We start from the raw sequence: 14,954 nt of genomic DNA, 5'->3' as shown, positions 1-14,954 counted from the left end.
GGCAATTCGTCTGCAAAGTCAACAGGTTATGTTAGAGCAATTTTAGTTGCCAAAAATTCAAGCGTTCTTTGTATCGCTAAAAGTGTCAAACTGTCATCCCTGTCTGAAATGGAATCCCCTATTTTGTTAAATTTTACATTTGAACTTTTTACCTAAGGGCTCGTTTCCACGTTAATCTAGTTAAGATCCAGTAATGCAGGATACCGCAAAACTGGACTGTCGTGTGAAAACTTCGACGTGTGTTTTTTGCGGGATACTGCAAACGGTATATTCGTGTGAACGGTAGTAAAAACACGTAAACGAGATCCTGCAAAAACAGTTCCTGCAAAAAACGAGAATGTAGGTATAACAGTTTCCGGCCGGTTCCGTTCCATGCCCTACACCGTGATTCGCACGTGCGACCTTGGCTCACCGTGGCGCGACACGTCTTATCACTATGCACCGTGATGCTTTTTGAACGAACGTGGAGTTTCGAATTTCGAATCTTGCTTTTTTAATGGGTTGCCAGTTGCCACTGTTGCTAGCCTAACGTAGGTATTTCTTCTTCCTCTGTCCATTGATGAGGATCGCGACCACATGTAGTGTTTATCCATATACTGTGGTCATAAGCCTAAAGTAAAGCCTAAGGTATTGTTCTACCTAAATTACATAATCCAATTTCGAACTGACGTGTGTGTGAGAACTACACCTGCGTTAAATTTTCCACGTTGAAAGCAGGGTTGTACACGCTCGACGGTTCAACTGTTTTTACCATTATTTAGTCAAAAATGCCTGATGGTTAATGAGATATTATTGATAATAATTAACTGTTTCTNTCAAAAAGCAAGAGTTTTAATTAGTCCGTCAGTTAACTTATCAAAAAATACTCTACACGTATTTTTCACTTTTTCAAACTAATGAAAATTTAAAGAGATAAAGCGCCCCAAAGTTCATAAGAAGAGGCCCGTGACGTCAACGCTTGCTTAAAAATGCCGCACGTTGTGACGTCGTGCGCAACTTCAACGCACCATAACTATGTAATTATTTGTTAGATTGACAAATAAAAATATACGTGTCCAATATTTTTTGATATTAAACATTACGGACTAAAAAAATTTTTTTAGGCAACTAGCCTATTGTGATCTTTGACTCTAAGATATGTATCATTTAAATTACTCATCGTCTGGGAATTAAACTCGTAATAAATTCTTCACATTATTATGACTATCGACTTTCTTAGTCTTAGTCTTAGAGCCTATTTTAGCATTTGCTGATAAATTATTTTGACAAATTAACTCCAACTTTGGTTTCATAGTTCTGAGATAGAGATCTGGCAGATTAAGTGGACTGCAACCGACCAACAGCCTTTTTGTAAAATATTATCCTATTATTTTTATTATTTTCTGTAATATCGTATAAAATCTTCTTCACAAGCCCAGTTTCGCTAACCCCGAGAACAAGGTTTCAGCGTGTTCTAGAAGTAGGTCATATTTACTAGTAAATAGATAAGATTCTAACAAAGTAAACATCAAACTAACAACTGACAATCAATTAATCAAAGGATTCTACCTTGATCTTCATTTATTGTCATCATGATCTAGATGAATAGTTTATCTTGGAGACTGCAAATGTTATAATACTATTAGTGTCAGCTATTGAGATCAATGCTATTTTTTCCAATAGCGACTAGATTTAAAAATATCTTGTTCTTTTGTAAGCATCTCAACTCTCAAGTGTTTAGATGTAAACGTTTCAGGTGTTAAGATTAAAGAAAGTTTTCCATAAAGTGCAGTAGATAAAATTAGAAGTGACTAAAAAGAAAAGGACTGAGAGTATTTTCTAAAAAATAAAATTGAAATACTTACCTACCTTAACATAATGGATTTACGAAATGAAAAACAGATAATCCCCATTGCCGCCATCGGGAATAGTGTCCAAAAGGCTGACAACATTGCCCTTTTTGTTCTTTGACTCCATATTTTAAACCTTTTCGATTTTCTATTAAACCGTCTGAACCCTGATCACAGTCTAACCTGAAGTGTGAGATAACTAATCATTAGTGCCTTGAAGGGCTTCGATTGTATCCATCTTCATTTGTTCGTCTTCATTTCTAATTAACTCTGTTGGTAACCGAGATTGTGCCAATGTCACTTGTGTTATTACATTATTTGTTTTATTTCGTGTTTGAAGTTGAAGATATCGGGAATATCTTTCATCGCTTATTGGGAATACATTTTGTTACTATACAGAAGTTTTCTTTAATCTAGCGATAAGGTCGTCTGCATTGAGTCGTATCGATTTTGTATTTCTTTTGTCTCTCTTTGTCTGTCTTTTCTCTTGTTACTTTTGGCATGCAATAAAGAGTATCTATCTATCTACTAGCCAGGTGGATCTATTGCTACATTCTCAAACCCCTCGGAACATTCCAGTGCAAATCAGGAACAGTCGCGGTGACCGTGCGACATAAGGTTTGCAAATTGGTCTAATTCGATCTAATTTTCTTGTTATGTGCTCCCACGCCGACGTCTGTAACGTTGGGTAATGTTGTGTACAATTTTGTCTGGTTTAGGCCTTAACTGCTGCTATAAATAGACTTTAAATTCAGACGAAGAACTAAAATAACATCTATCTCCTCGCATTTGTGATTAATTAAATGAGGTAATGAAAATACATAATCAGAAATATTATCTTCATAAATGTTAGTTATAAGAGTATAATATTATAATATGTTGTTGGTATGCCTTATAAATAAATAAAAAAATAATTTTTATATTCGTTCCCACCGCTGCAACTCCTGTGTAGCCAGAATCTACAGCTGGACGGCCCATAAAAACCCAACCAGTGAAGGTCTTTGGTCGGAATAAATTTGATATGCATCTAAAAAGGCATGCAATGGTTCAATAGGGCAATAATCAAGGCGCAATCTGTGTCACAGTCAAGAATATACAAGTACTAAAGTCCAAAGGTAGAGTTGAGCAATATCACACATTGGGTCATCAGCCGACCTCTGCGAAGAGGACAATAAAGTCAAAAGATAAAGGACGGAAAATATTCAATAACTAGTTTTAGTCTTGACCCTCTAAATTCAATATGTGAAGAACAAAAAATGGTACGTTTGTGCGATTGCGATGAGAAATAAAATAACTATCCATTGTGGCGAAGTCAATGAACCGCATATAGCCTATTAGCTGTTTTTGTCTTTACATTTGATGTCATATTATGTCATCTAATCAATCGAAATCATGTTATATCCTCTCATAAACCATTAAATATTAACAATATACTATTGTTACTGTAATTTAAGAGATTCGGAATGATAGTTTGATTGCAGATTTCGAAAATTTGAAGAGCATTACGTAACTGACCGTCATTATTAAAACCTAATGTGTTTCAAATTTCAGTACCTACCTAATACCATACTATAGGATTATCTCCATTGCAAAAAACACAAAGTCACGATGTTTATTGCCCATGTCATGTTTGGATCTGGTTGATACTAGATCCAACTGGTCTGTTAGCCTGCTATTAAGCGTCTTGAGTTTTTTGATCCGCTTGTTGACCGGTATATTTTTTGTTAAAGCTCTGTTTTGGTTAACGAACTCGTGTTGTAACGTTTCAAATTCTGTTTATATTTCGACATTCATTTCATACGGTTAACACCTCAATGGTCTAGTAATTAGGAATTTACTCTTGGATCAGGGAGTAATAAAATTGTTTCCAGTTTAGGTAGTTGTGATTTCTATTACAACAATTATTGCAAGTTTCAATGAACGTAATTAAAGAAATATGATTTGAGAAAATTGACATTGGAGAAAATTTTTAACCCAGCCCTGATAGACGGATAAATTCTTGCAAAAGCAATGGTTTGTGTAGGTTCTCAAGTTTTGAATTTGCAACTTATACTCAAACTACGGTTATAAAACGATAACAGCGCCAAATGATTAATTAGTCCTTTCGTGACCTATAACCACAGACAGTGCAATATTTATGTACCTACCTACTTCCTCTTCTCTTTATATCTCACTTCCGTTATGTATAAAACACATGCGTTAATCCGCGTAGGCGTAGAAATTATTGCTTATGCAGCCAGATTAACCAAAATATACAAATAGAGTGTGCCATTATCAATCATTGGCATCCTTTTTAATATAAACTCATGAGTCATGATGATACATAGTACATTTCCCAAATATGAGAGAAATATTTGGAGAATGTACTATATCTATGTATCATGATAAAAAATACTTATATCCTGCCAAAAAAGGCTTTTCAAAGGCTGAAATGCGTTTTCGTTTAAAAATATTATTCATCTTCACAGCTTCTTATGATCTCTTGAGAATGTCAATTGTCGATCACTCATACGGATACGTAACGTGCAAGGCCGCTCGTTATAAATATCGACTAGAGCCATTGCGAATTTGAACTAACCTCGTCCAGCGAAAGTGGAGTGCTGCAAGGCAATATATTGGGTCCAACGCTCTTCAACCTTGAAATCAATTTAGAATTGCCTTTTGTATTAGTACTTAGTAGGTATTAAATATTTAATTAATATTATTAACATGTTTTTGTATCCGCACAGGTTCTGTAATCTGTACAGGATTTTGTACATCCTGAACTGCATATGTTACGTATTGTATCACTTTTAATGAAATCCGGTAGTTTGAATAATAAAACGAAATATAATTGTTGGCAATATGAATTAAAATCTGTAAAATAATACTCTTATTTTCATACAAGTTCAGTTGAAATCTTCAAACGTTAAATTCCAACCAGAAAACGAAGCGCATAAACATTATACAATTGTGCGACGAATTCTCAACTAATGAAATTCGCAATGGAAGTTTACTAGCAGCGTGCCAAAGGGTTTTGCCAAATATATACCCCGAGAAAATCCGCTCTGTCCTTGGCATCTGACTTGACATTATCTGACACACCCATCGTCACGTAAATATTTTCACTTTATTAATATTTGTCTACACTTGCCTCAATAGACCACATGACTCCATTTGAGATGTTTCTGGCTCTGGCTTGGTCTCTTTTTGTCACTTTCTACGGTGTCGATGCCCTTGCTGAGTTTTGGCAAGCAAATTAATACTTTGCTCGCTAAAATTGTTCGACCTTTTAGTTTCATTATTGTTAAATGTCAAAATACTGAAAATGAAATTCTCAAACATACATTTAGTCTTTCCTCCAAAAGAAAGTATAAATAGACCCACTGAAATCCGTGTCAGTCAGTCAATTTAACTCTTTGAATAATCTAAGTAGCGTGTAGTAGGCATACGATATTGTTTTCCGTCTTGGCATCTACATCTGAAAGGCAGTTTCAAGAGTAATGACGGCAGCGGCACTCACAGTACCATAAATCTTGTAATTTAGAATAACATTTACGAGAAATATCTCTAACATTTGCTGACGAAGAAGTTAGATACTTCTTAGTAGTAATTACATTAATGTGGATTAGATATTGCATTTTAATCACGAGTTTTGAAAACGTGATGGTTTTACTGCTTTTTTTATGAGCATTTGTAATTTTATTCGATTTTCTTTATTATCGAGTTTAACTAACCACGAGGCTTGAATTTATTATTCTCGGTCTTGAATTCCATTGTGATTTTTATTGAAGAACCTGAGATAAACCTACTATATAGTTTTCAAACTTATTTGCTAAGATGCAATACTGGCTCAAAAATTATGTCAATTGTTATGAAAGTAAAATTACAACTGTCACAGCTGCATATTCTTCTGCTTCTTTCACCTGCCAAATATGCGAGGGATCTAAATATACTTCGCACGTCAGTCACCTGGGGGTGTGACCGTATTGGAAAGTGGATGCACGTGCGTCTGCGCACGCACGCAACATTGGAGCGGCTGTGCTTGACGCTCCACCGGCCGTGGGAGGGGCTCACGTGATTGCAGACATTATGAAAACAGATATAGGACTAATTGAGGAATCTGTGTGGCTTGTTAATGGAGATTGGAACGTCACATGTTATTGTTTTTATTGGCTATAAATAGTACAGGGTGGTCTTGACACGTCACAAGACACTGAGTTCTAATCTAAATAGTACAGGTCATACTTATAATGCGATACTTCAATTTCGAACTCCTCCTATGTTCTTCTGATTAATTTTGTTGCGGGTCCAATGACAGTTTAACATTCCCCCGGGACAAACTTGACCTTCATTGGTTGGGTTTTTATGGCGGTCAAGCTGTAGATCCTGGCTACACAGGAGTTGCAGCGGTGGGAACAAGAGGTGGGAATAGTCTCGTTATGTCCGATACAAAATCGTACATCATGAAAAATGTTGTACTATAAATAGTACAGAATGATAATATCTTAGACATCATCTAGACTGGACATCATGATGAGTTCAATTCATTAAATTGAAATCGTTCGTTATACTTTACGTATCTATTGTTACTGCACGCGATTAATTAGTGCTAATAAATAGCGGTTTGCAAAAAGTTGGTAGAATACGTGAGGTCGGACATGTATGCCGTTTTTTCACCATAGTTATAGCCATTATAGCTTCATTTATTTGCGAGACATTGACCTAAAGTCTACGACTGACGTGTATACCATAGTGGTCAGCATGTGCTGTCTACGTTAGATGTCACAACATTTAGCTTGATGTGCTGCCAGTTTTGTTACAATTTGAAGGTTTTATTAGGCTAAAAACAAATATTTGTGTGAGTAATGCAATGCATCAATAACAGACCTAAATTTTCCTGCATAATTGTATCCTGTGTCATTATTTACTTCGGTTATGTGAGAAATGTCAGTAACATTATGAGTTAGCATTACGAATTGAGTCAAACCCAGACTTTTTGACTTTATCTTTTTCAATTAATGTTTAAACCTACTTGGATATTTCTAGCTAGGTCGATTTGATGGCGTCTATACATTTGGAATAGAGCCTTTCACAAGTTTTACTCTAGAACTCCGTATAAGGAAATATCTAGAACATAGTCTCGATTTCTGATTCGTTTTCTAGCCTAACCAAGGTTGGACGAAGGTAAGTAATCTTCCAATTGATACCCGGGTCCAATTGCCCCCGTAAATCATACAACGGATGTCCACACTTATGTTCCGTATATGCCTAGCATACACGCTCTTATTGTAACAGCTGTAGGTGTCAAAACAGAATGTAAAGAAACGAGTGCAGTTGAACGGACTAAGTCGGTTGAAGACGATATAGTTTTCGTTGTGTAGGCTAGCCTATTGATATGAAGACCTTGAAAGCTGTAATACAAGATTTGCGGTCGGAGGAATGTTTTATGGACGAAAGATGACCAAGGCAAGCCAGTACTTATTATGTAGACTACCTGTATATTTCCAATCAAACGTAATTGAATGGCAAAGATGATCCTGATGAGTGTGATGAGAAACCAATCCTTTCAATTGCTCTTAATTGTGACAATTAAAAACGTAGCAATGATTGAACTGAAGGAGAATGAATTGCAAATATGAACTACTTCTTATGATCGATCATTAACCTTAAGATTTTCTAAAGGTGATCAGAATCAGGACATTATTGACGCAGAAATAGAGGTCTTTCTTTCATCAGATGTCCAGTAGCTTATCCATGGACTTTTTTATTTTAACTAAGCTTTTAAACTAATTGTTGTATGAGTGCAAATCTGTGTGGACTTTGGATTCGCTGTTATTTTCGAAGTTACGTGTATGTAAACAAATGCCTTCGCAGTAATAAACTCTTTGTGTTATACCCAGAGCTTATCCAAAGTTATTTGCGTTCGTACTTTGTTCCATTAATTTACGTATAATTTAACAGCCAAATTAAACGAGTCACTTGATAAAGTTACTAAAATAGAATAAACCTTTTTTTTCTGGTAAGCTGAGCAAAGGATTTTAATGAGCATAACATAATTGAATAATTGTTGAAACCGTCAATATTTGTTTGCAAGAACCTTTGTTCTTTGTTTTGTTCAGATTTTAGTGCTGCTAAACCTTACCTTTGTGGCCATGTTTTCAGATTGTCTGTTTTGTATCGCCAATCACACCCAAAATGGCCAAAACGAAGACAACACAACCTTATTCCAAGACGAGTATGTGGCGATATTTTTGGCTACTTTGGGTGTCACGAACTATATGACGCTGACTGTTCAAACGATAGTATCTTTAGTGGTTGTAATAGCAGCTATTTTGCAACAAAAATGAACAGTCTGATGTCCTGTCTGTACAACAATGAGCACCGATTCTCCCTCCAATGTTTTATTGATCAAAGAGTGCCGTGGGTGGTCACGTCAGAGACTCAGAGGAGCCGCATCCTGCTCAGTTTCGCACTGCCAATTTAGCAGATTGTCCAATTGAAGGGAAACGTGGGGACGAATGACGAGTTTGTTTGGGGCCGATTATACCTATTTATATAACTGAGATTTTCCGGCAACTTAAACTAGTTGGCTGTAAAAGGCTGTTAGATTTTACGAGCGTCACACCGGTAGCATGACTGTTTTTTGCAGGTTCCCGTTTAGTAGTAAAATGTGTTGTTTATATTAACGTACACACAAAACCGGTTCGTTCGTATTTTTAATTTTCAAACACATTTATGTGTTCATAAATGACAGTCCAGTTTGTAATTTAGATCCCGTAATGCAGGAATCCTGAAATACTGGATCCCGCAAAACTGGATTGCTATGGGAACGAGCCGTAACTTGACCACATTGTCAAAAGACTCGATTAAAGGTACATAGCTTAAAAAAATGAAGACATTCTAATAAGCCCGTATAGTTATTTTCCAAGTAAAACAAACGTAGATATCGTCATCTATTTATAGAACATATTACATTTTTGCAACGTCAGAAACTTGCGAACAAACAAGCGGTTGTATTGTTCCAGTCAGTTCGTCAGTTTCTGAGAAAGACTTTGCGTGTTGTGCCGCAATAATAAAGTTGCTGATATAGAAAAATTAAGGTGGCTATTGCTTACTACAGTATTTTAAGCTGACGGGTTTTTACAAAAACGTTTCAATGTTATTACATTCTCTATATTTAGCGAAATACAAATCTACAGTAAATTATTTTTCTACCAACTTGACACAATAATTGATGCCTTTTACACATAAATAACTGGTAATAATAACACGTAACGACATGGGCACATGAATGTTAAAAATCTTGGCATATGATCATAAGCTATTTGTCATTAGGCGTTTTTAGTACCGAGCTATTTTTGCAAAGAATAACATCCAAGACGATTGTTACTTTTGAAATAAAGAGACTATTTTATTGCTGTATCTTATGTAAGGTTTAGTAGATCCACAAATCCGCACGAATCGTATCGTAGTGGCAATCTCTAGCAGATGCAAAAATGTTTTTCAAACGAAATTAACCTTGGATTTAGATGTAATCCGCCTGAGGATCAATGAATGCATTATATGACTAATTCTAAATCTGTTTGCTAGTATCTGCCGGGGTTTTCCGGTGCTTACAATTTAGATACATTGCCAGCATCATTTCTGCCATAGGACTTCCATTGCTGAACATAGGCATCCCCCAACGATTTCCATGTTGACCGGTTGGTAGCGGCATGCATCCAACTTTAGATACATAACATGCTTACCCTTAAAATACATCGTATAATCATTTTAGCTACTCAATCTTCCAAAGTAGGTGCTACATAATGTATATACCGAACACAATTGTTCTATGTTCCGTGTTCCGAATTCTCAGCCATTCATTGTTCCGCTAACAGTTATGTTTTTTGTTCCAGACTGTCATAGGATCGGCACCACGGGTGCCTTTTTCCGAGTGCTCTTCAACCTTCGCCATACCGCCCAAGATGATCAGTCAGCCCTTCAGGCAAAAGCCCTCAAGAGTCCTGCATACATACCTTAACACGTAAAGACAATTACAAGACTAGCCAAAAAACGTTCCAAGTGATACTAGATTAAGTGTTGTTCCTTGTAAACAGTGATAATAGTGATAGTGATAGTGCCATTAAGGATTGATGATCAAGATGTGGTGCTTCGTTGGTATTCTTCTGACGGTGGCCGTGGCGGCCGACCGGAGTAATCTACCTCCTACGTGTTCTAGGTAAGTGTATTAAATATTTATCTTTCTTTATGCGTTACCTTTAAAGCTTCAGCCAAACCACCGCGTGCAGATCTGTTGCCATATGTTTGTCTCGAAGCGCTGGTAGGGCCCAAAAGATAAGGAGACATGTAAAGTGCCCCATAAGGGCTACCTTTTCTTTTTTTATTATTTTCTATTGACGTTCATAAGTGCCACTTGTGGTCTAAACTGAATAAATATTTTTGATTTTGATTTTTTGATTTTATTGGCCTATGCCAATGACAGGTCGAGCGTCCTGTCATTCGCGTGTTCTGTCATTGGCCTATGATCGTCATCGCCGATCTGCACGCGTTGGTTTGGCTGAAGCTTTAGTTAGGCAATTGTTTTCCACAAGGCTAGAAGATAAATAAATTAAAATCAATTGCTAAATCATCACTAGGCGTTTTCTCATTTCGCGAGGCCCGTACTTTTCGTGGCTTTTACAATGAGGACTCTCGAATTGCCCTCACCAGTTGGCACCACTGTAGAGTCAAAGTCAAAGTCAAAATTTCTTTATTTGTATAGACTTTATAGTGCTTACAAATCGTAGAGTAAGGTCCTGTCAGGACAGTTCAGTGTATTGGGTCTACAGTGTGAGTCACGTTAAAGTGTACATATGAAAATAGATGAAACTAGACCTATTTTTATCGACAAAAAAGAGGTCAAAAAATTTTTGAGATTTTTTTAAAAAAATTTATAGAATTTTTTTTCTTCCAATTACTTATTGTAAAGAAAACGTAATAACTTTTAAACTAAGCGGTATATCCTGATAAAATAAAAACAGTAATAATGATAAATAACAGGCGATACTAAAAAAGTACATAAAATACACAAAGAAGGCCAACAAATAATAAAAAATGATACTTTTTGAAAAAAATCTGCTTTGAAATTCGTGTTTTTTTTGTTATTTGATAAATTTCTCCAAAAAATGACCGTATAACAGGTGGTTTTTATTACGTTTTTTTATTCTCTATCGTATTATCTTTGTAAAACCAAAAATCGCATGTCTCTATGCCTATCACAACATTTGCTATGATCGTTTGAACAAAGGCCTGCCACAACATTATTTATGAGAAATTTATCAAATAACCAAAAAAACACGAATTTAAAAGCAGTTTTTTTTCAAAAAGTATCATTTTTTATTATTTGTTGGCCTTTTTTGTGTATTTTATGTATTTTTTTAGTATAGCTTGTTATTTAGCATTATAACTGTTTTTATTTTATCAGGATATACCGCTTAGTTTAAAAGTTATTACGTTTTCTTTACAATAAGAAATTGGATGAAAAAAAATTCTATAAAAAATTAAAAAAAAAATCTCAAAAATTTTTTGACATCTTTTCTGTCGATAAAAATAGGTCTAGTTTCATATATTATCATAATGTACACTATAACGTGACTTACACTGTATAATCGTTATATCGAAATGACACGGATGAATACGGATTTAGGACTGTTTTTCAATAGGACGACTTCTAAACGTCAACGATATTTTGACTATAACATAATACCTACCTGAATTAGGCCACTGATAGAAAGTGATAATGACCTTAGAATAAAAATACTCAATGATAAACTTATCGCATAGTCGTAATATTTATAGCATTTGTGATATAATAATAGACGATACTATCTCTTATTATCAAATCAGTCGGCATACGATAATTATAGTGACAATTAAACCGTAATGAGTTCAAGTTTATACGTTTTACCCATATAAAATTCACTCTGGCTGCAATTGAAATGCAGTTACGACTGCTTATTTGCAAATAAGCTAGAAACAAGGTTATATTTGAATGTCAAAGAAGCATAAATCGAGATTCAAAATAAAACTACGCTTAAAGATTATTATTCGCCATAGAGCACATTTTAGTTTTGATAGAGTTTTAGCAATTTCTTTATCACACGCAAAATGAAAAATGATAACCTCTCTCGCGATTCCCAATCGATTGGATCGTTCGTTCGTTCGTTTCAGCCGAAAGACGTCCACTGCTGGACAAAGGCCTCCCCCAAGGATTTCCACAAAGACCGGCCCTCGCCGCTCGCATCCAGGCACCTCCCGCGACCTTCACCAGATCGTCAGTTCACCTAGTGGGAGGCGTGCCCACGCTACGTCTTCCGGCTCGTGGTCGCCACTCGAGATATTTTCTGCCCCAACGGCAATTTCTTCATCACCCTAGAGAAAACTCCTTCCTGAGAAACAACTGGTTAGGTAGACTTTTTACCCATATCAGCTTGGCCTGCATCTCACCTGATGGAAAGTGATGATCAGGCCGAAGGTGGAAGCGAGATTTAATCGGAATCCTCAACCATAGATACATTTTATGACAAAATCACGAAATAACTCAAGCGTCCCTATTTTTATTCGATAAATCGAAACTAAATGAAGAATGTTTATAAATTGGCCAAGCCTGAAACTAATTTAATGGTTGAAAACACTTGGAAAGTGTCGGTTGCTATAACTATAATGATTTTGTTTAATTATCTGTAACCAGTCCAATAAACCCATAATATGCCATTTAGTTCAAAAACTTGTGACACGAGCTAATTTACTGTAAAGTTTCATCAAATTGCGATAAAAGTAGATTGGGCGTGAAGGAATAAAATCCTTTATCATTGTAAAAATTAAATTCGCGTTTCAATTGTAATAATAATGTAGGAAATAGTAGAGATCTAACTAGAATCCTATATGAGTTGCACCATCTTACTTTAACTTTGACATACCTACGTCAAAATCTGTCAAACTCCATACAAAAAGCACCGGTTATTGCTAATGTAACGATTAAATAAGGTGGTGCAACTCAGCCTTACTTTTTACATAGCCGAGACATTATAAAGTAGAATTTCTAAATTGCAATCATTTCGTTAATAATATAATACATGAGTAAAACGACTATTACTCTTAAACTAACTGAACTATCTTAACCGCTATTGTTTTCGTTGAAAGTTCATAAAAAGCACTAATATCATGAATTTTTCCAGAATTTTCAAGCCAACAGTTTTGTTTTTAGAGGGGGGGGGGGGGACGCCCTACTCGAACAAAAATTGGCACTTTAAACTTTAACATTTTGCAAATGGATCCCTAAATCGAAAAATGGTCTTAAAAACCCCTAAGCCATTTTAAAAGACCTATCCAACGATACCCCACACTATGGGGTAGAAGATGAAAAAAAATTTATCCCCACTTTACATTCTACCCTAAAAAAAAATTTTTTCTCAAAATTTTATTCTACCGTTTTGTCGGCGTGATTGATAAAAATGCTTCCACAAAATTACAGCTCTTTGCCAGTAGTTTCCACGCAAAACCTCGATAGACAGACAAACATATCGAAACTTTAAGGGTTCCTTGTCAGGACTACGGAACCCTAAAAATTAAGGAATACTTGAGATTATAAGTAAAGCCTATTTAAATGTATTCGAGGCATAAGTTAGGTATAATATCGAATTAAACTAGCAGCTTAAATTCGCAGAAACTGTAAACCAGATAAAAGTTTCACTTGATAATCCCATTCCACATTACCCATTCGACCTTGCACCCTACGGTCCGCCGATTATGCTTTGAATTGCATTGTTGGCTTGGATCTGAAACAAAAGTTTTCATAATAGCCATAAAGTGGTGCAATTTGAACTCTATTATCAGTTTCGTAAAGGCTATAAAATAAAACGGAAGATGCATTGTGATGCCCATGGGCGGACGTGTGAAGTACAATGATATTCTATTTATAGGATTAATACTACAGTGGTCAGAGATTGACGTGATTAAGGTCTGGAGTTCGAATCCTAGGAAAGGTAGTTTTGAACACAATCAAAATGAAGCAGCGAAAATGTTACAAATCCATAAATTTTTAAGAGGAGAGCTATCTAAAGTAACACACTTTACAAAAGGCTATTTTTATATTGAAAAAATGCCCTTATTATCTTCTATACAGGGTGGAAACGATAAGTGATCTCACTCGATTTTTCTTAAAGAAAGTCGTGTTAGTTACTCCACTTATAACTCAAGAACGGCTGAACCGATTTAGCTGAAAATTGTCAGGGAGGTAGTTTGGAGCCAGGAGAAGGACATAGGACACTGTTTATCCCGTTCAAAATTAAAAAAAAAATCTGTTTATTTATTGCCATTAAGGCGGAACAAAGTTCGCCGGGTCAGCTAGTAAAGTATAATTCTTGTTATGGTGCGTTGAAGTTCCAAGTGACGTCACAAAGTGCTACAATTTTAAGCACGGCTTGATGTCACTAGTCTCTTCTTATGAACTTTGGCGCGCTTTGTCTTTTTCTATTTTCATTACTTTGAAAAACTAAAGTGAGAAATACGTGTCGAGTATTTTTTGATAAGTTAACTAAATTTTACTTACGTGTCTGATTAATTTAACTTTCAAAATGTACTAATCAAATTCGCAAAAAACCTGCCTAGGCTCGACTCTACCTGTTTACCTTCAGTGTCAAAGAAAGAAGTAGGAACAACGCTTTCTGTGGGTGTGTAATAAGTATTTCACTTAACATTCATAAGTGCCACTAATGGTCTAAATTGAATAAAATATTTTTGATTTTGATTATTTATTTATTAGTTACGTAATTACGTTAGCTGTGTGGTTCCGCCAGAGTATAATAGGATGTCCGCTATTTTTGTGAATGTAAGCGACTATAATAAAAACTAGCGGCCGCCCGCGACTTCGTACGCGTGAATCCCGTTTTTCCCGCTAATTCCCGTTCCCGTGGGAATTTCGGGAATTCCTTTCTTAGTGCACCTCTACGGTACCTAAGCTACGTCCCTTCCAAATTTCAAGTGCCTACGTTTAGCCGTTTAGGCTGTGCGTTGATCTGTCAGTCAGTCAGTCAGTTTCTCCTTTTATATATTTAGATATAGAGCTAAGATTTCAGTCATCAGGTCTCTCCAACCAGTCAA

General features: G+C 35.8%; 1 protein-coding gene across 11 annotated transcripts in view; it reads left to right on the top strand.

Moving 5' to 3' along the window:
• The window catches only part of Treh-2 (trehalase-2), a 70,622-nt gene that overhangs the window by 22,092 nt on the left and 33,576 nt on the right, over positions 1-14,954 (top strand). For 10 of the 11 annotated variants that reach the window (XM_028304857.1, XM_028304860.1, XM_028304859.1 and 7 more), the window contains exon 2: positions 9,710-10,032. In XM_028304857.1, the coding sequence (XP_028160658.1) occupies positions 9,947-10,032 (86 nt within the window). In that variant the 5' untranslated portion in view covers positions 9,710-9,946. Of the gene's footprint in view, positions 1-9,709; positions 10,033-14,954 lie in introns of those variants that run through there. The other variant, XM_028304863.1, reaches the window with a different exon arrangement.

The sequence above is a fragment of the Ostrinia furnacalis genome, unplaced genomic scaffold (genome assembly GCF_004193835.3).
Source record: "Ostrinia furnacalis isolate ACB-3 unplaced genomic scaffold, ASM419383v2 OfSCF1535, whole genome shotgun sequence".
Taxonomy (NCBI): domain Eukaryota; kingdom Metazoa; phylum Arthropoda; class Insecta; order Lepidoptera; family Crambidae; genus Ostrinia; species Ostrinia furnacalis.
Note: the sequence above shows the minus strand (reverse complement) of the source record. Positions and strands in the feature narration are given on the sequence as shown.